This window comes from Amblyomma maculatum, chromosome 2 (genome assembly GCF_055883805.1).
Source record: "Amblyomma maculatum isolate TAMU_Amacu chromosome 2, ASM5588380v1, whole genome shotgun sequence".
NCBI lineage: Eukaryota > Metazoa > Arthropoda > Arachnida > Ixodida > Ixodidae > Amblyomma > Amblyomma maculatum.
This window is the reverse complement of record NC_139345.1, coordinates 104,612,556-104,640,428: the sequence shown is the minus strand read 5'-3', so window position 1 is coordinate 104,640,428 and position 27,873 is coordinate 104,612,556. Positions and strand designations below refer to the sequence as shown.

The following is a 27,873-nucleotide window of genomic DNA, read 5'->3' as shown; positions in this document are numbered from 1 at the left end:
GAAAGCTGATGCATAACTTCACTTACAGGACCATCACAATCACTCTAAATGGCATGATGCATTCCATCAGCATAGAAATTAATTTGCGGTGCCAGCAATCAGATACCGCCAGCTTTGCCGGAGTCATCTGTGATATAGATATACTAGCATTCTGTGGAGGATGCATGGCGCAGGTTGAGAGGTAGCCAGCCAACACACTATCATTGTTTTTACAGTACGCAGTCATGCAAAAGCACCCCAAAGATTGAGCATAAATTTCACATATCATCAAAACTATGTGAAAGAGGTTATTCATGCCTGCCAATGCATAATGATGAGAAAAATCTATGCATGGGAGCATGGTTTATAAGACAAGTTCAGACATTGCTGACAGCCAACATTCATATAGTATCTATCAAAACAAAAAACAGTGAGGCAATTTTCAATCAAATAGCTACACCTCACTTAGTTCCTGTCAACTTGAATGATGAAAAAAAGAAAAAGCCAGATTATTGCTGTCAGTTGTAAAGAACACAAACTTAAATGCTACTGTTTTAAGAGGAGCTTACAATTAACAATGCCTTAAATGCAGTGCATTCACTGGACATCTATATGAGTCAAGAGACTGTTCAGCTGAATATGCTTCTTTTTTTTTACCTTATAATAAAAATATCCCAAAAAACAAACTTTTGAGGTCTTGTAAAATAACAAATAACTTTTGATACTTGTAGGGAAAAAAAGAAATGGGGGGGGGGGGGGGGGGGGGGGGGGGAATTTCTTCAATCTAGTGCCACAAACACCGCAGTACTTGAGTAGAATTTCTGTTTCTGGAAATTAAAAGCTCACAAACACCGAAGTACTTTCTCCTAATCAAGCTAAAATTTCACTGATAGTATGATTGGTTAAACTTTCTAACATATGCCAGGTTCCTGTATGCACCACTAGTTTAGAGAAAGTACACCAGGCATAGCAGCAAGTCTACCATGTCCACAGGACTGCCAATGCTTTTCCTTACTGAAATCCTAGGCATGTGGACAAAAAGACAAAAAAAAAAAAAAAAGCACAACTGTTTATAGTAACTTGAGACAACTGTTGCACGGTCAAAGGCTGCTCCATGTCACAGGAATGATGCCTGGATTGGCTGAAGTTACAACAATGCTCGAAAAACATGGCAGCACAAATGAAGCTTGAACAAAGAATTATCAGGTACCTTGAGAATACGTTTAAACAGAAGCCATTAATGCATTCAAAGCAAGTAGCTATGCCATGTGCAACAAAGCTGTAGGCATGCCTAAGATCCTTACATGAAAATAAAATCAGGGCAACAGAGAAATTTGTACACAAGCAAAACAAAATTTCTAAGTTTTCTATGGGGACCCGAACTACCTCAGATGGAAAATTCCATTCTTTTTTTTTTTAAATTCCTTTTGTTTCCGGAAAAAGACCAAAGCGAACAGGATAAGATACCATTCATGTCTCCATATTGGATCTGTTTTGTGCGTTTTACTTTATCATGGCCCTACTAAAATCAGGTATAATCAAGCCTGTCACTGGTGGCCTTTTGTTACTAATCAGATCAGATCAGAATACAATGCCAAATTCAGTCATGAAAGAAAGTGAGGACAAGAAAAGATGCAGTGGAAAGAGCAGACAACAGTGACTCGGGGCCACTTTAGGAAAGTCTATATGTTACATCAGACCAGTAGGAGCATTTCAAACGGAAAGCAGCATGTATGATGCTCTACTATTTATGAAATGATGCAACTTTAACATTAGCCAAATTGGACAAATTTCCCACATGTCAGTCAGCTCTGCAGCAAGACTTGCTGCCGGTAGTTATCCTTTAGAGGGCACTGAAAGGCAATCGCAGTTGGATGCCTTTGCGGTCTAAGGTCACACGAAGCCCTACTAGTTTATCCTGTGCATACGCAAATGGGAAACAAAGAGTCATCAGCCAGCCCATCAAACAGGCCAGACCTACAGTGCAGCCAGTCTCAGTACTGACATTATTACACCGCATAGCGGTGAGAACTACCGAAGCTGTGGCTGCGGCAAAAGAACAGTGAGCATGAGGAAGCCAGTCTACTACTCTCTCCAGACAGCATGCATGCAGAGTACAACAGTTCAACAGCATTTACAGAAGAAAAAAAAAGGAAATGAAGGAAAGCATTCAGTGCATCCACTACGCAAATGTTGGAAGATAATGTGTCAGAGTCAAGTTTCTCACAAGAACCTGTAGACTAGAAGATGGTGACAACATGTCACATAAAAGTAAGAGGTAGGAAAGCATTCTGCAAAATTCAAATGCAGGTAGCTGAATTATGTTTTTCTGCACTGCGATAATTTTCAAGGCAAAAAGCACTATAGCACATCAGGTGCTTGAGAGCAGTTCACAGAAGCAAAAATTTTCACACGGCATACATATGCTTCCCCGCTAAATCTCTAAAACAATGTCTGCAGAGAGAAGCGAAGGTGAAACCAGCTTCGAAGTGAAAGTATAAAAGAAAAATGAAAATGATGCTTTTAATGAATGGATTAATGCAAAAGAATAAAACTGAAGCGTCTCTTGCTACGTCCACAAACTAACGTGCCATCCAAAGAAGAGCTAAAAATGAAATATTTTGAACTGCAAAAATGCCCTGGGGACGTTTTGTTTAGCACAGAGAATAAGAGAAGTCCGCTCACGTCGCAGAGTAAGCAGCGTATTTTGCTCAGAGTTGTACCCAGTTCCCAATCTAAACACATTATATAATACCCAAACAAAGAGTAGCACAACTCTCCAATGCTTCCCGCTTTTTTGCCATCTCTGACAACAATGGAAGCAACGAAACATTCATACCTTGAGAAAGTCTCAAAAGTGAGTCTATAGCAGAATGTGCAGCTCTCGTTTTCCATCTGTGCTCTTCACAGTGAAAACCATAACATCCACTGCAACCGGCATTTGAAAAAAAAAAAAAAAGAAAAGTGCACTAAGCATATGCGCAGCAGCTACACAGTAGCTGCAAATCTGCATTACACTGCTAAACGTCACACCGACGGCTGCTAGTTATCTTGACCGACAATCTCACCGGGAAATGAGTTCAGAACATATGAGCACACGCAGCAGGTAAAGGGGGAAAAAAAAAAAGAAATAAAAGGATAGAAACTGAGAAACAAAAAGAGGCAGCTCATGGCACCCAACAAACTTGCAAAACTACAACTTAACGAACAACTCGAATTGATGAGCATGGCGCAAATGGTAATACTACGTACAATGAATACACTCGACTATACAGAGCACAGAACAAGAAACTTTCACCTGAAGCTACTTAGCAAGATAGCAGCGCTCAAGTGAGGAGATTCTGCTGCCATCATCTATCATTAGTAGTTGTGCAATGCATCATTCTTAAAACCTATGAGCAAAATTGTCGCTGGATGAGCTGAACAGTGAAGTAGGTATATGGTACTTCACTTTCTCGAGGAAGCCCTGTACGAAGCAGCAACTGGGCATGTGGTCACCCTACAGAGAGAAAGAAAAAAGATAAAAGAATTTTAGCGAGGCAGTGAGGCAATCGTGCGAGCCACTTCTGACCGCCCTTTTCAATGCCTCTAGGTGCTTCACACCTTCTGTAGCACCTTAATGGCACTTTTTTGTGTATGTGAGCTTGACAGCAGCTTTGAGTTAGATTAGTTGGTGCAAGAACATGTTAAAGAAGCGCTGAGCAAAAACTTGGATTGCCTTGTATAAATAGACAGTTTTTATGCCGTTTCCACCGAGGAAAGATCATTTCTAAACTAAAAAAAATATATATACATAGTGCGGTGTGCTCACATATTTTTCTTTTAGTGGGAATCTCGAAGGCTTAGCTACATCGCACTTCACTTAAAAACGGTGAATATGGTGTCCTTATGAGACTGACTGACATAAAATTTAAAGATTTAAAAATGTATGGTATTCAGGCTGTATACTAGAATTGACGGTAATTTTATAAGTTATAACAGTAAGTGCCACATGCTCGTACAGCTCGGTTAAGGTAGGTTCTTCAACCTGTGTCACTCATGCCAACTTGGACAGCATACATCATATGATATGTCAACCGAGGTAAGCCAGTTTAAATCAATCAAAACCATGAAAAGAGGAGATGACCCACACAAAACCAGAGCTAGCCATACTAGTGCATGGTGATTTGCGGTTAGCCCTGAGCTAAACTGCCTGTCCATTTTTTTTTTATCGCTATCGACAAGATGGAGATGCTTGGTTTTCTCACTCTGACGACAAGGTGTGCTTATCCTAAACACTCACAGAAACAAAACAGCTGTCACTTTAGCGGTACGAGAAATGAAAAATTCAAGCCACCTCCTTAGTCGAGTCAAAAAATATGGGCTACAATCTTCAGGAAAGAAAAGGGTGTTCTGTTGGTTGGTTTCGTGAAACATGGGACAACAATTGAAGGTCAAGCGTACTGCGAAATGCCTGCCAAGTCCGTGCTCACACACACGGTAAGAATTAACAGCGTGAGAAACTACCATTCGAAACAGTCCTTTTCCATGACAACTTGTGTCCTCAAATCTCTGTTCGAACCAAGAAGAAGATTGAAGTTTTTGGTTTGGAACTTTCTGGTCAACCATTGTACAGTCCGAGCCTTGCATTACACTTAGCAACTATCTCCCCTTCTCACACTTGAAACAGTGGCTGGGCAGACAGCAGTTGCAAGAAGATGGGGCAATCAAGACCGCCATTGTCAAATGGCCCAATGGGAGGGGGGAGCAGTTCACTTCATGCAGAAGCTGGTGCAGATTTATGAAATGTAGTTGGAGTGAACGGCAATCATGAAGAAAAGTGAAGCAGTTTGTTAAGAAACTAAAACTATCAAAAACTCTTACCAATAAATACATGTATTTTTAATGAGCAATTACTCTCACTGAGCTGCACAGGTGCAACACCAAAGTTTACAAATTCTCAGCGCAATCTCGAATAATTCTATGTCGACGAGAGTGATAGCTCCGACCATGACACTCTCGCCTCCCACTAGAGCCACACATTTTTGCCCTAAATCCTTCAGGAAGCTTCATCCAAATTGGAGAAAATAGATAACATTTTAGCACTGGTTAACCTAAATAAAAAGCTTAAAAGTTGGGTCCAAAGCGTGCCTTGTCACCGTATCCATCTAATGCAGTGCTGGCGCGAGATCACTGACCCGACTCTGATCAAGGCTCCGCTGCCACTTGCTGCTGCTCCCCTTTCACAGCCAGCGATGAGGAAGCAGTTTCTAGTCTGCGTTGAGGTCCACCTCTTCAAACTCGTCTGGACCACAAATCCTGGGCGGTGCCGAAGCACGCACTGCACTGAGTGCTGGCCTGATGCAGGACTCTGCAGATGTCAGGCTGCCCCGCAGTTTGGGGCTTTGTAGTGCGGCCTCCACCAATGTTGGGGACGAGTCCTGCAGGCCGAGTCCCATCAGGACATCACTCATGGTAGTCTTGGACAAGTCGGTAGGCAACGAAAGGGTACTGCCATTGGATGGCGAAGAGCCGAGGGAACCATACGACTCAGACTCGGCCTTGGAAAAGGGCCCGTCGCCGCCGGGAATGTCCAACAAGTGCGAGGTTGTCTGCCGAAGCAGACTCATGGAAGCCTCCAGCACCCGTGAATGGAGCTCAGCTGCAAACGTGACAAGCACTCACATGTTGACATTGCGCAGATGTTGCACTAACAACATTACAGCTTACTCTAGAGAATGACGAGGAAAATCACTTGGATAACCCAACTACAGTGCACTGCATTTTCTTTGAAAGCAGAAGACAGCTAGAAACAAAACGGGCAGGAAAAAAGGTAATAAATCTTTAACAAAAAAATACTGACAGCTAGTGGTTATTACATATGCACAAGGTTGAAGTATGGTTCTCAAAAAAAGAAGAAAAGCATTCGACGTGTGCATTTTTATTGCATCTTTTTGTAAATTTAGAGATTACCTTCCCAAGTCAAGAAACTGCGAATCTTAGCCTCTGTAGAAACAGGCTGCGGCTTTTGACTAAAGTAACTCATAGCCACACTGCTGTTTAATCTAACAGTACTCTTTTCACAATATAATATAGAACATAATCCTATTTCGGTGTTCACCACCTGCAGCTGTCTACAAAGCTCTACAAAGCTGCCTACAAAGAACAAGTCTGCACAAAAGCCAGAGTATTTCCCAATGCAACACTACCCAAAATACATGCCTACTATGAACAGGTTCCCAAGTGGGTGCAATGCAACAGCAGCACAAAGAAAGGCTAAAAGCCACCAGCTCAATACAAAAGCATACAATTCTAAGGTTCAAAACCACTGGTGCCTGCTAAAGTGAAACTCTAAGGTCACCACTTCATATTTGCAGGACTAGTGCGTATAAGCCTACTTGCCCAACATGTTCCAAGGGCAAGCCCATAAAAATAGTCTTCCCAAGAGTGACTCACAACCATTTTAATGAGGCGATAACATACAAGTGCAAAATATGCATTGTCTAAGCATGCGGCGGCAAATTTTTGGCATTAAATCTCTGCCAACCAAGTCTTGCCACAAACTGGGTTTTAGTGAACTTCAGCACATCTTGATGGCAGCCACACGCATGTGGACTCTCACTTTGAGAACCACTCAAAATAGGGCGTAATAGTGCAATAACCTCTCTAAACATGGCAACTAAAGGCCCAGTTCTGGAATCACAGTTGCGCACAGGCCTGCATTTACATTGCATGTGGTACTTCAAGTGTCCATGACAATGGAGGCGCCACATACCAGGGTTGCCAGATACATCTCCGGAAGCGGGCATGGATGGTGGCTTGTGCTCTGCACCGACCCCGGGCTCACGGGTAGGCAGGTGGGCTTTGCGTCGCTCGTGGATCTCCGTGGAGATCTGCTCCAGGCTGTGCAGGGCGTCCGTGTATGCCTGCTTGGACTGTATCACAGCCTTGCGCAACACTTCCACCTGGCCTTTGATTTCCTAGCGAAACCAGAAAAAAGAAGAGAAACAAATTTCCGGAAACGTATGTAAAGTGGCATGTATTTCACTGTGGACGCTGTCTCCTAAAAGAAGTATTCATAGCTGCGGGCATTCCATCTAGAGCTGCGTTAAAGGAAGCCTTCGGCAGCACAGCATTCATGCACCAACACTGTGATTTGCAGCTTCTACACCTCTCCTTTCAATGCGCTGGAGCTATCCGCCCTCTCCCCTCCACATTGCCTTTCTGTGGAGAGTATGGGAGTTAAGGTACTAGCAGCAGTTACTGCAAAAAACTGAAAGATCCCCTTTCTGAAATCAGTTTCAGTTTACTAGATTCATGACAGAAAGTTTTCTGTCAATGGTTTATTCGCATGAAGAAAGCATGGATCTTCAAGAAAAATAATAAAATAAGAGCTTAAATTGAGTTACAGAGTAATTCTATTGAAATTTCACTCCGTAACAATAGAAGCTTCAATTCGAAGATGAAGGAGACTGTGTGTGAAATCACTTGTAAACAAATCACACCCGACAGAAGCCTTGTGAATCAACAAAAGCTGTGACGAGGCGGGTCATTTGGCGCCGTTCCAAATGTGGTGCAAATGAACATATAATGTAATTCATGAGCACCACATACTACTGGACCACACGGTAAAGGCAAGAGGTTATGAAGGGAGAAAGTAATGCGCATCATAATGGAGGGCTTTCAAGCAATCTAGCAAAATTACTTCTTAAGCATAATGAAATTGTACCCTTAATTAAGAGTGACATAACAATGGTGGAAGTGTAGAACGGTCAAGCACTATCAGCTAGCTTAGAGCCCAGATGTTTCAAGATAAAAAGCGAAAATGTTATTTTAGCATGAGCAGTGCTTTCTAAATGTTGCCTGATACCATAGCTGGTTGGACGTAATAGTAGAAAGAAATGCGGCAGACGCAGACTCGAGACACTTTATAAGCAAGACCCAAGTTTTGCAGCTGTAAACTAACCGAGTTTTGCTAAGCTACACTTTTCTGAGGTAATGAACTTAATTGCAGTGCAAACAAAATGTGGAAAGTAGAAAGAAAAAGAAAGGAAAACATCTGTGGTCATTCGCAGAGCATAAAAGAGCCCACGCTTATTTGATGTCACCAAAGAATGAAGTGCTCACTGCGCCAGCAACTTGATATATTTCACACAAAGCAAAGTCAAACTACAGAGGCTGTATTTTAAGATGAAAGCCTTTAACAGCTCACGAGTGGCGTCCGCAGAAATTGTGTGCGAGATGTGTTCGTGACATTCGGTGGGATTCTGAGGGATATTGGTGGGGTTCTGATATACACTGACCAATAGTTAAATGATAGATAATGATAGTCAGTGATGAGAAAGAGTCTCTCCCTCTCATCCCTCGCCCTCTCCTCTCCCCTCAACTTGCAAGTAAATAGCCAATTTCATTATCCAAGCTGCACTAGGAGGGCAGCCTTTACAGGCCAAGTAAGGCTGTACTGGGCAATAAGCCCTCGAAGTTCGCCTAGGAGTTTTGTGGCATGTAGTTATTAGTAGACAGCCTGGAATGTGTACATACCTGAAGCTTCTGCTGGAAGGCTGTTTTCTTTTCAAAGTAGACCCTGAAACACAAAAAAGTGATGCACGATTAGGAAGCTACAAATAACAAATGATATAATGCTGGTTTGCAAGCTAACCTAGCTAAATAATGCGACAAATCTCCATTGCCAGCACCGATTACATATTCTTTCACCCCTGCATGTCTGATTTTGATTTCAGTGTTGCCTTCTAACGCAAATGCTTCACTAGTTGGTGAGTCAATTAAAGGGCATACAATGGTGGAGCCAATGTAACACCGTAGAGCATCACACTTGGAAAGAAGGAAAGTGGAAAGTTAGAGTGGAGACATAGTGGAATGTGCACGCTAAATGAGAAAGTGGAGCTCACGCTTGTTGCTATAGCAATGGAGACACGCGGCTCGGCATATACCACTACGTCTCAACCTGTGGAACAAGGTCGAGGTGCATGTTAGGATAGATGCCAAAACTATACCGCCCCTCGATAATTTTTATTTTGCTGCCGTGCGGACTTCTATTGGAAGGATCTTCTGGAGGGTGGCAATGGGTGTAGTTTCTTCTGAAGGGTGGAAGCTCTTACGTGGAGATGCATTTTCCAATGGTGGATGCTCAGCTACCAAGCAGCCACTGAACAGTGCCTCAATCCTCTAGTGGACACTGAGGAGAAAAGGCGGGGCAGGAGCTTTACACTCACACACACCAAACACCTCCGTAGGTTTTTAGTATGGGTGTGCGAATATTCAAAAATTTTAAATAGCACATCATAGATCTTCCTATGTGATTATTCAAACAAATTAAATAGTGTATGCACAAAATTATTTGGAACGAATTGAATATGTTCTCAACTTTTTTAACAGATTTCGAATAGTAATTGGTGCGTGTTCCGAATAACACCTGCCACATGTTTCTTCGATGGTTATTTCACAAAACAGGCCCATACTGAAGCTACATGCCACTCCTAGTTAGAACTATCTGAATTTCCTAATTAACGAGATTTTACTTAGCACTGAAGTCACGTTCCGACCCCTTAGTGGAGATTAGCAATGTGTCTTAACAGCCTTGGCTTTCACTTTTGTTACGATGCCACACTGCCACTCTACTGCACGAAGGCGCATTCTTTATAAATGTTTGTACGAGCAGTGAATATCAGTGCAAATACTATACGATTCATATATGTTTCCGTTTTTAGGCACATTATTTGTATTCAAATCAGTTTGAGAAAAGTGCAATGTGCACGCCTTTTATTTCAGTGGAAAGAGGGCTACACTGCTAATGCAACCGAATTACAAAAAGTAGATGGGAGAGCCCTGTGTTAATAGCAAAAAATTCTGCACACATCGGGTGGTGCAAAACCTACTTACCAGGTCTGATTTTAGTCTGTAATGAATGAGTACATATGACCAAATTTGGCACACGTAACACTGCAGTCATACGGCATACCTAAATGTTATGGCAGTTTTCATGCACCAATAAATAGAAACCAATACAACTCGGAAGGAAAAATACATCATTACACAGTGACTTGCTAATCTGGAAGTGTGAATATGACCCAGAGAGCCTTCAAAGTAAACTTTAATGCAAAATCAGGTCCAGTAAGTATGCTTCACTTTCAGACCAGCTGCAGGTACCAGAAAAATGCACGTGTGCATCCCCTGACTGCACTCAAAGAACTGCATAAATACTGCATGCTTATTAAAATATGTGGCAATTAATTTTCTAAGAAGCAGCCACGGTGAAAGTAAACACGAATATAGCAGTAAATCCACTTTTCCAGTGTAAAGGAATGCATTTCATAGCTGAAGAACACTGCCGGTTATAGTATGTGCATGGATAACAAAAATAAAAATGAAGGCAAAGCCCTCTGTGCTAAGCACAATAGGCCATAACAATAAAAAAAATGTCCGAGTTACTGAAGTCATCTAGCTCATTTCCACTGGGCAGTAAGGCACAGTGCACAAAGGTTATGCCGCTTGTTTGTGTCTGTACTTGGCAACAGCTCTCACTAGCAATGAGAGGAAGGTTTAGTTTCGTTTATGAGGTTTGACGTCCCAAAGCGACTCAGAGACTCCGTAGTGGAGAGCTACAGAAATTTCAACCATCAAGGGTTCTTTAAAGCGTGTTGACATCGCACAGCACACAGACGCCTTGCTTTTCACCGCCATAGACAGCCGGCCGTCATAGACTGAATTCGATCCCGCACCCAAGGAGAGGAAGGGCACAGGTACAAAGTGTCCGTGCCACTAAAACAGAATTTCGGTCACAGGTCAGCTGCATAACATATCACTCGCTGCATGGTTTTTCCCTGCACCGTTGCTGCAGCTGCTGACATCTGCGGAAGAGTCTTGGACCCAAACGCACCACTTAAACGAACAAACTGCATTTTTGGTATTCTTTGAAAATCAAAATACACATCTAAGTTCTAAATAACTTGTGTTACTGATATACTACCCCTTAAGCAGGAACTAATAACTGCAACTGGGGGCTATATTTTCTGCATAAGAAGAAAAGGCACTGCTACAGCTTTGTGACCTTGACTCTGCTGGCAATAAAAGTTGCCACGGAGTACAGCTGTGCTGTAGGGAGCTCGCAGCAGGCTGGGAGTCTGCTTTTCGTACTTCTGGAGACGGCAAGCTTAAAGTACTACAATTCTTACAAGACACCTATATTTTACACACTGGAGAAGAAAGCCCTGAAAAGACAGGCATGAACACACTGAGATCATTCAAACAGCTGTAGCAAACCTGAATGAAAACTTTTCCAAGCAAGTATTCACTGGCTGCTTTAGCAACGGACAGGAACAATGGCATAAGTATGAGGGCACAGGAGGTGGCAGCACTCCAAGTGTGACAAAGCTAATTAAATGTACAAATTTCCAATTTTTCAGTGTTTCTCAGGATCGCAGTTTCAGAACTTCATAAAATTGGTGATACTATTTTCAGCAAATTCGCATGACAATCAGGGGTACAATGCCAGATTTGGCCTCAACACATAGTGCCATGCCAACTTACCTAGACTTGGCTATGTCTTTCTTGAGTCTTCGCTCGAGCAAGTGGACCTTGTGTTCCGCTTCCGTGAACGAGGCAGCCCGTTTACGGTGCTCCCTTTCGCTGTCCAGCCTCATGGCCTCCGCTTCCATCACCTGGTGTGGTGTGCATGGAAACAGTAAGTGTCAGCCTTGTGAAATGGAAACTTCTGCAATAATCGTTGCAGTTAAAACAGACCTCAAGAAAATAAAACTGCTCTGTGAAGCTTGGTTACATATAACGTTTAAAACTGTGTGAAAGCCTAAAACCTTCAAATTGCGAACAGACTATTCCACACTCAAAACTCTTCAAAATTTCAAATACTGTACGAGGTGTAATTTAGGGATAGCAAAAAGAAAAAAAAAAATGTTTTCATCCGCGTATAATGGACGTGAGGAAAAAATCAGTATAGTATAGTGTATAGTGCCGCGCGCACACCCGTGGCATTTGCATCCAGGAAGTGTTTTCAGATTCTAGGTTTTCGCTACTGTCGTCATCCGGCACGTGCATCTCCAAGAGTCCCTTGCTAGAGATATCTTTCAGTAGAAGCTCTTCTTCAGTACCTCTAAACGCGTTCGGTACCCCGCATTTCTCAAAAGTGCAACTGACACGCTCCTTGGAAGTACTGGTCAAGCATCCACGATTCGGCTGTAGGATGTGGCCTGTATGCCTGGAGAGGGCCGTGCCATGTGCCGAGAGATCCTTTCGCCATCCCTACATCATGCGAGGTGCAATCGGCACCCTTGCGGTCGCATGAGCGTTGCGGGCCCCATGCTCGCAAGGATCACGGGGTCAGCCTAGCAGAACCGAAATTATCGAAACAGTCAGCTGACGCCACCGCTAGAAAGTGCCGCTCCTCACTGAAAGCCTGATGCTGATAGTGCCGATTAATAATGAGGCCAGAACTGCAAATTTTGGCTGCAATTTGTTTGAATTCACATATAATATGAGGCAGAAATCTGACGTGACAAAATCGGGAAAAAAAAAAAAAACTTATTATACTTGGGTTCTTACGGTGCATTTTAAATAATTTTTTATTAACTGTCCAACAATTTCCTAATACTGGGTGCCATAGTGGATCAACAAGCATCTCGAGAACAACACACCAGTCCCACTTCAATCCCCAAAGTGTGCAACAGGAAGCGTTCAGTGCTGCTTTCTATTCGTATTGTGGTGGCATTCCAATGTTCAAAAAGGATATCTTAAAGATAAGATATTGTCAGGCATGCGAACAGAAGAGAACAAAGTGCAAAAAGAGGCTCTCCGGGATAGAAGTGGAAGAAGAGGAAGCTCACCATCTGTTGGTTAGCACATCAGGCTAAGGTGCAGAACCATTCTGTAAATAAACCTTAACAGTGTGGTGGAAGGTGCTGAAAGATCACCACGGATACCTCTCTACCTCGTTCGAGCCGACGACTCGCTGGGCTCCCCCCTTTGACACCCACAATGATTCAAGACGGCGATGCACGGCAGCCAGGTCCAGCGGCACCCGCATGGCAGCATTACCGTGAGCCGCGGACCTTTTCTGGCAAGGCTGGCGAAGACGTGGACGACTGGCTCAACAATTACCAGCGGGTGAGCAAGTACAATCGCTGGGATGCCACTGTAATGCTGGCAAATGTTTTTTTCTTGGACTCCACAGCCCTGACATGGTTTGAGAACCATGAAGCGTCCTTAACGAGCTGGGAGCGTTTTCAAGAGGAGATTCGAAATTGTTTCGGGGATACCACGGCAAAACGGAAATGCGCTGAGCAGACTTTATTCCAGCGAGCCCAAGGGCCTGGTGAAACATGCACAATGTACATAGAAGAGGTCCTAAAACTCTGCAAAGCGGTGGATCCGAGCATGTCCGACGAAGACAGAGTTGGCCACCTCTTAAAGGGCATCGCGGTGGACGTATACAACTTTTTAATTACAAAAGAAAACTTGGATTCTCCCACGGCCGTGATCAAGCACTGTCGTACGTTCGAAATTTAAAGCTGCGTCGCATAACCCCGAAATTCGGCCGTCTGCCTAACGTGACCACTGTTGCAAGCGTGGATTCTCACGAGCATTCACATGAGCCCCCGCATTTGGCCGACATGATTCGCCAAATTGTCCGTGATGAGCTCTCCCGCCATCATGATGTGAACCGCAGTGCAATCCCCTGCGATAGCTGCTCCCTGCAGGCAGCTCCCATCCAGCGCTCTTCTTGGCGTTCTACCGCTCCTCCTTCCATCCGTAACCACCCAAACGACTCATATGGCCCTGCTCCCCCAGCTCGTACCCACTACAGGGTGCCACCTCCTCCGCAACAACCCCAGCGGCTGGACTTTGTTGATCGCTTCGATCCTGTTACCGAGGGCTATTATTTGGACCGTGCTCGTGAACCACCCGTCTGTTACCGCTGTGGTATGCTTGGCCATATATCCAGATTCTGCCGCCGCCGGAACCCGCCACCACGCTACCAGCGCCAATGGTGGAATCGCCGTTCTACCGTGAGTCCAGAAGTCCGTGACCCGACCTATCCCCCTCCTTCGGGCTCCTACCATTACGTACCACCACGCAACGACTCACCAGTTTCTGATCGCAGCCTGACTCCTCATGCCCGCCGCTCTCGACAATCGCCTTCTCCCCGCCATTCTTCTCCGCCACCGGGAAACTAGCGTGTGCGGCCGATGGAGGTGCGGTCGCCAGGTCATCGATATTGCCAATTCCTCTACCGCTCGTTATGTTGAAGAACCGCTTGGAAGTGTTAGTGGATGGTGTTTGTGTTATGGCCTTAGCGGATACGGGTGCTGCAGTTTCTGTGATGAGCTTAGATTTCAAGAACCGTCTCGGCCGCAAAATTATGTTTGGTTGGGATAGAACTGTCATATTTCGAGGTGTAGGGGGAGAATCGTTGGTTCCACTTGGTATTTGTTATGTAAATGTAGCGATGGCTGGACACGAGTTTAGAACTGAATTTACGGTGCTCCCTCGCTCTACGCACGACGTTATTCTAGGAGTTGACTTTTTACAGCAGTGTGGCGCAACTCTCGACTTCAACAGTGGCGAGATATCAATAAGCCCCAGCCTTCGATCGGCCCTCATAGAAGACTCGCCGCGGGCTGTCCAAGTGTTTTCTGTCTTCGAGGATACCATCGTTCCGGCGATGTCCGCCATCTTCGTCCCAGTTGTGTCTTCGGGCGCGGTTCCCAATGCCTTCGACGCTCTGGTGGAACCCGCTTCCCTGTCCGGTGCTAAAAAGAGTGTGTTGGTGCCCCGCAGCGTTGTTCGAGTGAACGAGGGCCGTGCCACGCTTTGGACTGTCAACCATACCAATGAACCTGCCGTATTGCCACGTGGCTTGAAACTCGCCGACTTTGAAGAACGCCTTTCTATGCATATCGCCGCGTTCAGTGACGGCGTTGCTCGTTCAACTAGACGTCCAGATCATGCTGATTCCCGGTTTCAGTCCATGATAAATCAATCGCTACCCACCAACGATCGCCGAATATTGATGGAGGTTCTTATGAAACATGCGGACGTGTTCGACTTTGCTCGAGATCAGCCACCACCGATTCCGCCTTCCCGCACCCATCACATGATCGACACTGGATCTGCACACCCGATTAGACAGACACCATACCGTGTTTCACCTTCAGAACGTAAGATAATTGACAAACAGGTCCGTGATATGATGCAAAGAGGAATCATTCAGGAATCATCTAGCCCATGGGCCGCCCCTGTGATTCTCGTGAAAAAGAAAGATGGCACCTGGCGATTTTGTGTCGACTATCGCCGCCTCAATACTGTCACCAAGAAGGATGTTTACCCACTCCCGCGTGTTGATGATGCCATTGACTGCCTCCATTCAGCTTCCTACTTTTCATCTGTTGATTTACGGTCTGGATATTGGCAGGTACCGATGCATCCGAAAGACAAGGAGAAGACGGCATTCGTGACTCCCGATGGGTTGTATGAATTTAACGTGATGCCTTTCGGCCTATGCAACGCTCCGGCTACCTTTGAAAGATTTATGGACACTCTTTTGCGTGGACTGAAGTGGCAAATTTGCATGTGTTACCTAGATGACGTAGTGATCTTCGGGAGGACCTTCGCCGAGCATAACAGCCGTTTAGCCGTGGTCCTTAACTGCATGGAGGAAGCGGGTCTTGTGCTGAACTCTAAGAAGTGCCGCTTCGGTGAACATCGTTGTGCTTGGGCATTTGGTTGACAAAGACGGTGTTAGGCCTGACCCACAGAAGATTGAAGTTGTCAGTTGCGTCAAAGAGCCAAAGTCTGTGAAAGAACTCAGGAGCTTCCTGGGACTTTGCTCTTACTTTCGACACTTCATCCCTAAGTTTGCTGAAGTAGCCTACCCCCTCACATGCCTCTTGCAGAAGGATATTCCTTTCAAATGGACTCCTGAATGTGATTCTGCGTTTCGCCAGCTCAAGTTTCTTCTTACCTCGCGGCCCATACTGCGTCCTTTCAGCCCGACAGCTCCCACTGAACTCCACACTGACGCAAGTGGCATCGGCGTGGGTGCTGTGCTCATACAACGGCATGACGGAAACCAACACGTTGTCGCTTACGCAAGTCGCACCCTTAGCAAGTCTGAACGCAACTATACCGTGACGGAGCAAGAGTGCCTTGCCGTCGTTTTTGGCGTACAGCGGTTTCGCTCGTACCTTTATGGACGTTCCTTTACAGTCATCACCGATCATCATTCGCTTTGCTGGCTGGTGAATCTACGCGACCCCTGCGGTCGGCTGGCCCGCTGGGCATTACGCCTTCAGGAGTTCAACTTTACAGTGTCTTACAAAAGTGGCCGCCAACACGCTGACGCTGACTGCCTCTCGTGGCTGCCTCTCGCAACTACCCTCTGCGATGACAACTTTGACGACTATCTTGCTGCCGTTTCCGTACAATTTCCGGATCTTGCCACTTTCCAGCGAGAACAACGAAAAGATCACGACTTGGTATCACTTTTTGAAAAAGCTCGTGATCCGGCATCTGCGAACCCTTTCTGCATTCGCGATGGTTTGCTGTATCGAAAAAATTACTCGTCTGGCGGTGCACGCTTTCTGCTAGTCGTTCCGACTAGCCTCTACTCCTCTGTTCTACACTCTATGCACGATGACGTTACAGCTGGGCACTTGGGGTTTGCCAGGACTCTTACGCGCATTAAGGAACGTTTCTACTGGCCAAATATGCGTCGAACCACTCAGCGTTACGTGAACTCCTGCGTGCAGTGCCAGCGGTTCAAGCTTCCCACCACTTCTCCGCCGGGCCACTTACATCCGGTGACACCACCGACCACACCATATGAGCAAGTGGGTGTTGACCTCATAGGCCCGTTTCCCCGCTCGTCCAAAGGCAATCGCTGGGTCATTGTGTGCGTTGATCATCTCACGCGTTACTGTGAAACTGCCGCCATCCCCTCCGCCACCGCCGCTGACGTCTCGTTCTTTCTTCTTCACGCTGTCGTCCTCCGTCATGGGCCTCCTCGTGTAATTACCAGTGACCGAGGCCGCCAGTTTACGGCAGGTGTTGTGGAACAGCTACTGCGCTATTGTACTTGCCAGTTGCGTCACTCTACGCTGTACCATCCTCAGACAAATGGCCTCGTCGAACGTACAAACCGGACACTGACGAACATGCTTGCGATGTATGTTGACTCGCGGCACAAGAACTGGGATGACGTGCTTCCTTTCATTACTTACGCCTATAACACCTCGAAGCATGAGACAACTTCCTATAGTCCATTTTTCCTCCTCTACGCCCGTCCGCCTCGACGTTCTCTTGACACCATTTTGCCGTTCTCGCTCGACACCGAGCCGTCTGTTTCGAGCACCCTCTGCCGCGCTGAAGAGGCTCGTCGGGTCGCCCGATTACGCACTCTGGCCTCGCAGGACCGCTCTAAGCAGCGCTACGATCGTCGGCATCAGGATGTCTCCTATCTTCCCGGCGACTTAGTGTGGCTCTGGACACCTCTCCGCAAGTGTGGTTTGTCCCAGAAGCTGTTGTCGCATTACACAGGCCCATTTATTGTGCTCAAACGCATCAATGAGTTGAACTACGTCGTGTCTCGCCAATGTTCCCAAGGTCGCCCCTCTCGGAAAACACAGGTAGTTCATGTCGCAAAAATGAAGCGCTGCCACTCTCGCTCGGGACTCTGACTGACAGCCCAGGGACTTCGTCTGCGAAGGGGGAAATGTCAGGCATGCGAACAGAAGAGAACAAAGTGCTAAAAGAGGCTCTTCGGGATAGAAGTGGAAGAAGAGGAAGCTCGCCATCTGTTGGTTAGCACATCAGGCTAAGGTGCAGAACCATTCTGTAAATAAACCTTAACAATATGTTAAATATAAGTTATCTTAAAGAAAATTATCTTAAAGACAGCTTAAAGTTACACCTTATCTGCTGTGTCAAGGTGCCACCAATTCATACACTGTAAAACTTTATTTCCCTGCATGCTGAAGTGATTCCCTTGCTTCATTACTTATAGCTGACATCACCCTTCTGACAACAATCATCAGGTGTCACTGTTACAATTCAAGCTTTCATATACACTGCTACAGCCAGTAGGAGTTACTTCTTTAGTTGGTCTCTGCACAGTTTCTTCATAATACAGACACTGAGTCGTAACGCCGTGGCTAGGATGTCTCGTTATCAGATAGGGAGTTTGGGCCTCTGCATAACTTCCAAGTGAGTGAACAACCGGCCAGAAAAGCTTTCTACCATTGGGCATCTTCACTACCATTCAGTGGTGGAGCCAATAACCTGTCCTAGTTACATGCATGTCCACTTTAAGTCAGCACATAAGTAAACCACACTTTAGCTCAAAGTTATGCTCTCTGCCATGATATCAGTTTAAATTTTTTTTCACCGGCATGTTTGTGTATCATATTAATCTAGCTGCAAACTGATCCTTCAATTATTTACCTACTTGTGTCCACTCTAGCAAAACTGTCCCTAAGCCTTGCATACTAAAGCCTCTCACAAGGTGGAATTGTCTCTGTTAAAAAACAGCCACATACAAAACTACTAGTATATTCATCAGGTATTTGTACAACTGCTGCTACAAACCCACACCAATATTCTGGTAGTTCCTTATATACGTACAGGAAATTTTCAAGTGAATGCATTACATAACAAACAGGTTCGAAAAGCATAACCAGTGAAAAAAATGTCTGTGGTTCACTGCTTCAGCTGTGGAAGTGCTAGCTTCTAGTTAGCGTTCTGCACAAAAAAGAGCCTTTACAAACTGCAGGAGCATAACATGAAGTTTCAAACAGCACCGAAAACGCAGCAAGGCCAGCATAACCTCAATATGTAACATCTGCTTTCCTTGGCCAGATATACAATGCATCTAAGTTTTAGTTATTCTGATCTGCCTCCAAGATGTGCACACACCTTCATAGTAGCATGGTTTAGCATCTCCTGCCAGGCATTGTCAAACTCCCATTGTGTTTGGTTGCTAAGGAAGCGCTGCTCGGCCAACGAGATCGTCTCCTTGGCTGCCTGGTGGACTTCGGAGGCCCGCTGGTACTGCACCGCTGCTCGCTGGCACTCCAGCTGTGCCTGCATGAAGTACCACAAAGTTCCACGCTCACTGGAGCATACGGTGCAAGCATGACTGAACGCTAGACTGCCTGGTGGAAATCAATCCACACTGGTCACCAAGAGTAAAAGCTGCAGTTACAAGGCATATCCACTGATTTGACACCATAACCAGCTGTTGAATGTTTATGAAAAGTGACGGTCCAGAAAAATTTTAATTTTAATTCCATGTGCATTGCTTAATTAAGGTCTAATGGCACATTGTGTAATTTGCCCAACCACAGTTCATCTGCAGGAAAAGAAAGCAATGAAGTTCAATTTTTGTTTTTTTCTAAAGCTATCTTTTACAAGCTTTCAATGGTGGGCGTACATATATGCTTCCAGTGGGTTGCCGAAAGAAATCGCATGAACAATGATGCTAAAAGAATGCACATGTCTATGCATGAGTTCGTGATGGCTGCAAATATCAAACGCTGCACCAAGAGTGGTTTTACTGCGTGGAAACAACGGCCGGCTGACTCGCAGTAATACGAGACTAGGGCTTATTTCATAAACAGCACTATGATCACATTCACTAGTCTCCCCCAGAAAGCACAGAACTGAAGATTCAATGGGCAGATAATGCATGATAAATAAAATGTGCAGCTAAAGAATTCCACGCAAAAGAAGGCACAAGGAGTGCATTAGCTGTGTGATGCCATAAATGATGGGCTGTGTGCCAACGATGGTTGCAGCAGCAAGTTTCAGAGTTTTTACTGTCAGGAGCTTCGGCTACACGAAATGTACAAAGCTAAAGTAGAAAGCAAGGCTCGTGTACTATGAACAATTGTTTGCAAGAATCAAATGTGACCCTAGGAAGATTTAGACTGAGGTTAAAAAAATGGGCTGTGGCTTAGCTCAGCTATGCCAGGATATACGTAGCAAGAGATGCGTTAGACCTCCTTGCCCCCTGTTGCCGATGCAACTTCAGAGGCTAAGAGAAATCGTTGTCACCTCTTTCTCTATTTTCACTCCCACCTTCCTCCTTTTTCTTACGGCTCAGTTAAGGTGTCCGCAGAGAATTGTGACAGATACTGCGCCTTTTCTTTCTTCTAAACCAATTTGAAACGCCGCTGATGTCTGCTGCTCTAAGCCTGCTTCTATATGCTGTGTGGTGCAGCGTTCAAGGAAGCATCAAATGAGTGGCGCCGCACGGACGTCTGAATCGAACGTTTGGCGGAGTCAACCTTGTATATGCGTGAATAGCCTGGAGACATCATCACCAGTCATGACGTCATGACTGGATGTGACGTCATTATGACATCACTTCTGGTTATTAGACATGACCGGATGTGATGTCGTGGTGACGTCTTAGCTGATGTCACCATGTGATGAATTCGTAGCCAACCCTTGTCATTACTCATGATTATTTAGTCATGATTAATGACTACTTATTACTAGTTTGTCATTATTACTGGTTAGTGACTAGTTAGCCATTAGTCATTAGTACTACATCACTGATGTAGCTTGCCAGATGGAGAGGCACGCCGCTTTCCTCTGACATCATGCCAGATGACAAGGCAGCAGTTGCTAGGCAACAGCGCAAGGAGCGGTGCGACCACAGCATGGCCGCCGCCACAGCGAAAATTCAACTTTGTGGCCCCCCCCCCCCCAATGTAGCTCTCGCTACAAAACAACCTGCGAACATACGTGTCAAGCTGTAAGCATTGAAACACCGTCGGGTGTGGTAAATGGGATAGAAGCCGCATATGCTGAATGCTTACTTTCTGAACAGCGCACAAAAACACCAGCAATGACACAGAACATGCAAATGGCCTTCTGCTATGAGAGCCTGATGACAAACTCTATAAACCTAAATCCAGTTACTCCCCATGAAGTAAAACTTATTATATGCAAAATAAGAAACGATGTTTCAGCTGGTTTCGATATCAAAGCTGTTCTTATAAAACAAGTCTGACATAATATCCCCTGTTATAACCGATATTACTAAATTGAATGTTTGAAACTGGAGTTTTTCCCAATCATTCAAAAAGCACACGCGTTTGTCGGGTATTTAAAGGTGGTGATACACAAGCAATAAACAACTACAGACCAATATCAGTAATACCCCTTTTTCTAAAGTGTTTGAAATAGTCTTAAACAACAGGCTGAAAAATTTCTTTAATAAATATAAGGTAATAAATGACATGCAATATGGGTTTTAATAAACATAAAATAATTGACAATTCAGAGTAGACCTTATACTCTTGGCTTATTTCTTGACTTGAAGAAGGCCTTTGATTCTGCGTCTCACACCCTTCTCCTGCATAAACTAAATAAGTATAAGCTGAGCGGAATTTTAAGAGATTTAATACACAGTTCTTTCTCCGATCGATATCAGTATGTTAACGTAAACAGGGACATGTCTGCATGCGCAAAAGTTAATAAAGGTGTCCCCCAGGGGTCTATTCTTGGATCGCTATTGTTGATAATCTATGTAAATAACCTTTGCAGAATACCTAACACTCCCAAAATAATCACGTACACAGACGACACTAATGTTTTTTTTCCACAAGAGATTGACTGATTCAGCTTCAAAATGATTTTGATTACTTTAAACTCCTTTCCATCTGGCTTGACAAAACATTTGCAGCTGAACACCAGCAAGACAAAATACATGATATTGGCCCCAATCAAAAAACCAATGGCGTCTGATATTGACCTTAAATTTCATGGTGTAAGTTTAGAGTGGGTGAAAGTTCAGAAACTTTTAGGCGTTTGGTTTCAGGATAACTTGTCATGGCATATTTGCATGTCGAAAATGGCAGCAGATTTAAGCAAGGTGGTAGGTTGCTTTTATAAAATAAGTCCACTAATACCACAATGGATGAAAACTTCATTGCATTATAAGCTATTTTATTCCAGATTATCCTATTGCTCATCAGTCTGGGGAACGATCACACAAAGACATTTTCAAAAGCTGCTTACCTTACAGAAGCGAGTCATGCATATAAATGAGAACTATCATGGGCACTCTCCGTATTTATCGACAAGTCCACTCTTCAATAAATATTCACTAATACAGGCTAATATAGGCTAACCAAATATACTGTTACAGGCTCTTGCAACATGTCCAAAAGAAGAAACTTTGCAGTATTGCAAACTCCTCGGCACAGTGTTGCTTTTGAACACATCGCAGGAAGATACCCATTTGATACAGTATTCCCCAAAAGCTGTTCAAGAGTATAATTATATAAGAAAAATAGTAGGTTCATCTAATTTGTTTTTTAATGCTTTGTTCATCTAGATGGTGTTTTAGTGTTTTTTCCTCCACCCTTTGTTTCCACAAAACTTGACACAGTTCTAGGACTGTTATATCTTCACTGCATACTGTGCTCACTGTCACTGATGCTGCCAACCAAAGTCCACATTCTTTCATGCACTTTTCATGTCTTTCTGTCTCAGAAGTTTTCCCGACATGCACTCCTTTAGGTTTTTTTTATGAGGCGTTTGGTAACAAATATCCAAGATTATTCTTCATGCATTAGATAAACATTTACGTTATATATTAGAATGCAAGTGATTTGTGTTTGCGATTGCGGTTGTACACGATCCCTGTGTGCTAAACTGCATACGAAGCAAAGACCCTCCTGCCTTTGCTTCGGTTTCTGTAACCAGAATAAACCAAATAAAATTCAAATTCAAGATTACCAGTGAGTCACCACCTGCCCATTGCCTAACTTGTGCAAAGATGCAACAATCATCAAATACCTTATCAGCTGCTGGCCAAGTTCAAATTTGCAACTGAACACAAGTTAAAAAATGGGGATTCTTGCCTTCTGTGCATATTCTTTGGCTTCATAGTATGGCCGGGCTGCTTCAATTGACTTTCCAAGCTTCTTTGCCAAAATACGCAGCTTGTGACTAGACTCGCTGAGAGTTGCTCGAAAAGCGGAGTTGGCATCCTGCAGTACAAAACATGTGACCACATGCTTGAATCAATGCGGATCACCACGACAGTGGCACTAAATGGCTGAATAAAACGTAAATAAAGGAAAACAAATTAGCACCTCAAAGGCATTCACCAGTGCACACATCCTAAAGTAGCTACCATTTCTCCGAGTGCAGGTTGCACCAGTTTTTTTTTCCCCAAATCATGAAACAGAGCACATTTTCTATGAAAAATGTTTTTATAAAAAAATATTACAAGAAGCAAGCAATGTGCTGCAAATAACTAACCTGAAAAGAATTTGCAGCCTCACTAACAGAAAGCTTATGCAATCTGAAATGCTGAAATGCACCCAAATTTTACAAGGTTTCTCTGTGGCAATATATGTAACAGAGCAGAAAGGTTCATTATCATTACATTCCTTTTTTTCTTCCTTTGGTGGTTACCTGACAGAACACACGTGCCGTATTACCTTGTGCCAAAAGCAACATGCCTAAATGCGCTAAAGGTCTCAGATACTCAAGCCGAACAATCCAGCTAAAGCAAGTGCACTAAATTTTTGTGACTCATGCCCAAAACAGCCATCATAATGCGTTATCTACCTCAGCACTCTCTGGAAACCTACAGAAACTGAAAGCACAATAAGCAATCTCATGGTTGCAGAGGAAAGCCACTAATGCAGTGAACAATGCCTGCCAGCTAGCTCTACATATACACAAAATTCCATGCTATGAAACACATTGCCTTGGCACAGCCTTAACAGCCAGCTACCAACAGTTATCACGTCTCCACCATAAGTCCCATATGTAGGTGTACTCTTGATAATACCAAACAAAAGCAGGTCATGTCACGTGAGAACAGAGTCGGCATGGTGCAGCAATTGTAAAAACTGCATTAGCCATTAGGCTTAATGATAACGTTGCACTAATCACTCCCAACATAGGACAATGGAATCTACAACTAGAAACACTTTTATACAAGGTTTACGTTCGGGCGAGTGGGTGTTTAGTTTTGTGAAGCAGACAGCATAATAGGAATGTTCAAAGTTTAAAATTTCTAATCAATAGAAATGCTTTTACTGTAAGAGAAGAAAAGCATGCTGAAAAAATACAGTACCTTTCTACACAACCCACCGAAGCTTTACTCAAAGCACTACTATTTACAGCAAGTGTGTCTGTAAAGGCAAAGCGGACAACGAAAAAAAAAAAAAAATGGCTGCCTGCTCATAACACGTAGCAGTACTCACGTCTAGTTCAACTTCTAGCCGGTTGATTTCATCTGTGCAGGTATTCAACTTTTCCAACTGGATCTGCGTGAGATGAACAGCTGTGATGTTACGAGACACATCCATGGCAGAGGCTGCAGCAGAACTGAGCTTGTGTCAAAACCCTATCGCCTCCCAGCTTCAAGAACAGGCTGGTTTCTCAAGTGCTAGGCAAACAGGAAGCATGTGGTCTCTATTCGATGGCTTGCCCTAACTGAAGGCAATATCTCGCGCTGCCTACCTTTCACGGCCAATAAAGGTGAGCTTTGGAGCAAAGCTTATCTTGCACAATTGTCCTTGCCACTACCTACACCGTGCATCAGGAAAGCCTAGCAATCCATTGAGAAGACACCATTGGGGAGACCAAAGCTTTCAGACATCATTTAACAATTAAGCATAGCTTAGCGTGTAAAGGAAACTGACAAATGATGACTACATTTGTGGCGTTTATATAAAGGTCAACCTAAATTCTTTGAAATTAGCTATTTAGATATTTCCATACACAAGTTAAACTACAAATGTGGATCAGACATTTTTCGTTATACCATGGTGGGTAAGCAAAATTATTACCAAAAGGTTACTTTATTTTCCTGGTGCCTGCACATCAGCAAGTTTTACATCTACCAAACCACGATGAACCAGATACTGTATATCAACTTAAGTGCTGAAACATTTGTGCACTTCTAAAATGCTTAAATGATAAAAATTAGCAAAGCACTATGACATCAGCAAAGCATGCACCTCTAAGCTTGCACAGAACATTCAAAGAAACTAAGTATAGGCCAGGCTTATATGTGTGGGTCGAACTTTTCGATTTTTATATCTAGAGAATTCTACACAATGTTTTCAGTGTTTATTTCAGAACATTACTTTCAGGTTGTTTTTGTTGCTTTTGGAAAAAAAATGTGTATGAGCAAATATTCAGCATTTGTCAGCTAAATATATGGTGTTGTTTGGCCAACGTGATGTCTTGAAACTGTCTTGGCAATTTGTCTTGAGCTTCTTTTTTCTTAAAACTAGCAGCTCTTTGTAAAAATCAAGTAAATATTACTTCACGTGGTCAGTCCATTCCTCGCTAATGCTTCAGGTGCTTTCATTGACTTCACAAGAGCAGGTGGTCTCAAGAATTTTTGGTTGACATTCAGGATTTGTGTAATCTACTACCACATGAATGTCTGTTGTCCTATGTCAAGGCTACAATGATCAGTACGGTACTGTCGATTTTCAGAACTGTGGTGTAAGCACAGTGAATTATTTAGAGCTTTTTATCATTCTTGGCGCTCGTCCTGCCTCGTCTTCATCCCCGCTTGTTACTGCACCATGTAATCCAACTAAAAATTCCCTTCTCATGTATAGCTATATCACATAAATGGTCATAGTGAGGCATCTTTTCAGAGAAAATTTGTACACTTGTAACAAGTAAAAATCAACGAGTTAGAAGATTGTGCCATTAGACAAAAACGGAAGGGGAAGTTGCACGCTTGAAAGCACCGCGTGCGTGGTGCAGCTGTATTTTCGCAGTTACATTTCTGCATGCACAGTTTCGTGTTGATGGTTGCTTGTTACATTCCCAAAGCTGTCAGTGCCCTTGCACGCAGAGGGAAAACTACCAAATGGAGCAATGGCCCTAAGCCGGTAATAAGTCCGAGCAGATGGCATTTTGTTAGATAGCAGCACTTAGCTAAATGTTGAGCCTTGCAAATTCAGTTCCTCATAACTCCCAATCATGTACTTTCCAAGCTTTCCCCCATGGTATACTCTAACTGGTACTGAATAGCTAGTTAGTTGCGACACACGTGCCACAAATACTGACCTTTTTCGATTAAAACTTAATTAAATGATGTTGGCACACTTTTATTGGTGGTTTTCTGCTTAAACTGAAAAGTCTAAACTCTATTAATGCTGTCCTTTTGAGTAAGCGACAGCTTCAACTTACAAAAGCACTTATCAACACAGGCTTCAAACAAGCTAGTCAAAATGCCTGATGCATGGCAGTGTCAGCACAACTGCTTTTCTATAATCTACGGTGTTATGGGATAGAAATCGCGCTTGCTCATAAAACCAATGCAATAAAATAGAAAACTAAATCTTTTACCTGGAATGGCAACTTTAAAGCCTCTAATTTTAAACCCATGGGAGATGTTTCAGTTCTTCACAAAGAGAATGCGCTCGGTTTTTTTATAGTCGCTAAGGCAAGTACGAGCACAAGAATGGACGCATTTCATTCTGTCCTCGATCGCCTTTTCTTTTCAAGAACACCTGACAGTCGACCTTCCACTCGGTTTTCGTGAAACAAAAATCCCCCCCTTTACGTTCGTAAGTGTAGGATACGATATGTTACAGCTAGCATAACGCAACACATCCAGTATATATATATAAAGTTAGAAGATACCAATGAGTAGGCTGAGCATTTTTATTGCACTAAAACGGAGTCAGAAGCATGCTACAGCCGGGAGCCTTCGTGAACCGGCGCTCTATGAGAAAGCAGAAAGGAAAATGCCAGCGTTCTTGGTTCCCACATAAAGCGAAAGCAGCACTTATAAGGGGGATAGGGATGCTCACGGCAGCAGGCGCTACAAGCATCAATCTAATTTAGGTGCAACACAAGCGCTCGACTTGCACGCTACTCAGTTTCGGTTGGCGATATCCTACGGCCGATTCACACGGCGCGAAATCGGACCGAAAAAGGAAGAGAAACGCAACTGTTCACGTGCATTTTGCGTAAATTCCCCGCGCGACTGAGTGCTGGAAGACTACGCACGCTCCATTCGCGGAATCCTGTTTACGCAACGCGCAGCCTTGAGCTTGTGCGCGTTCCGCGAGATGTCTTCGCGCGGATTCGAAACAGCGCTGTCAGAAGCAGCGACACGAGAAGCAAGTTAGGAGAACTTTCAATACAGCGTCACGAAAGCAGAAATAGCACACAGCACGTAAATATGATTTGGGCTCACGTAGATACTAGATGCTGTATATAGCATCGATCACTTCCTCGAGCCGCGCGGCGCGGTCTATTTTCGGAACCGCTAGAAGCGACTAACAAGAAAATAAAATCGATCGGCTGCTAAACGTCGCAGGGCAGGTCAAGTACGGTAATCGCATAAGCCGGAATACCTGACCAGATTACGCTAGAAACCAGAACAGTGGCCAAAAGGTCAACGAGGTTATTTTCATTAACGAATCGTCAGACACCATGTTTCCAATGTAGACAATTAAAGGACACCAGTCCATATGCATCGTGCAGAAAAATCTGAGAAAATAGGCTTGTAGCTATCACAACACTGCTCTCAGCACATAATAAACTTTCAAAACGAAACGACAACCTCACGATTGCCGACACCACAGCACTGTTTACAAACAACTTTGTAAAGACAGTGATATATTCCTTGCGTTGTTCGCAGTTAGCACAATCTGACTGCATATGGTGAGGTTCAATTCTTTCATGCCTTAACCTGGACTTCTGAATGCAAGATACATTACTTGAACACGGGGATCCAAGGCTTCCTCTCCAGCGTCATCAGCCATCGGCCGCCGCTGACCAAACCCACTTCAGCCATTAATGCCCAGGGCTGGTACCAGCCTTAAAGTCTTTCTCCAAAACGTTGTAGTTTCGTATATTATGCACAAGTTTGTTGAT

At 44.0% G+C, this 27,873-nt stretch overlaps 1 protein-coding gene across 1 annotated transcript; it reads right to left on the bottom strand.

The window, feature by feature from the left end:
- Nucleotides 1–1,383: 1,383 nt before the first annotated feature.
- On the bottom strand, nucleotides 1,384–27,873 carry LOC146199462 (SH3 domain-binding protein 5 homolog). The gene is made up of 9 exons (XM_084594949.1): nucleotides 27,717–27,873; nucleotides 24,222–24,284; nucleotides 22,863–22,991; nucleotides 18,901–19,068; nucleotides 11,506–11,636; nucleotides 8,500–8,542; nucleotides 6,734–6,938; nucleotides 5,157–5,620; nucleotides 1,384–3,478 (listed from the first exon to the last, which is right to left on the bottom strand). Exons 1-8 carry the CDS (start codon nucleotides 27,759–27,761, stop codon nucleotides 5,229–5,231), a joined length of 1,176 nt encoding a protein of 391 aa, XP_084451075.1. The 5' UTR covers nucleotides 27,762–27,873; the 3' UTR covers nucleotides 1,384–3,478; nucleotides 5,157–5,228.

Coding starts and splice junctions, on each gene's coding strand:
- LOC146199462 (XM_084594949.1), bottom strand. CDS start 27,761: ATGGCTGATGACGCTGGAGAGGAAGCCTTGGATCCCCGTGTTCAA. Junction 24,285..27,716: donor CCTTGGATCCCCGTGTTCAA/GTAATGTATCTT, acceptor CATCTCACGCAG/ATCCAGTTGGAAAAGTTGAA. Junction 11,637..18,900: donor TAAACCATGCTACTATGAAG/GTGTGTGCACAT, acceptor ACACCACACCAG/GTGATGGAAGCGGAGGCCAT.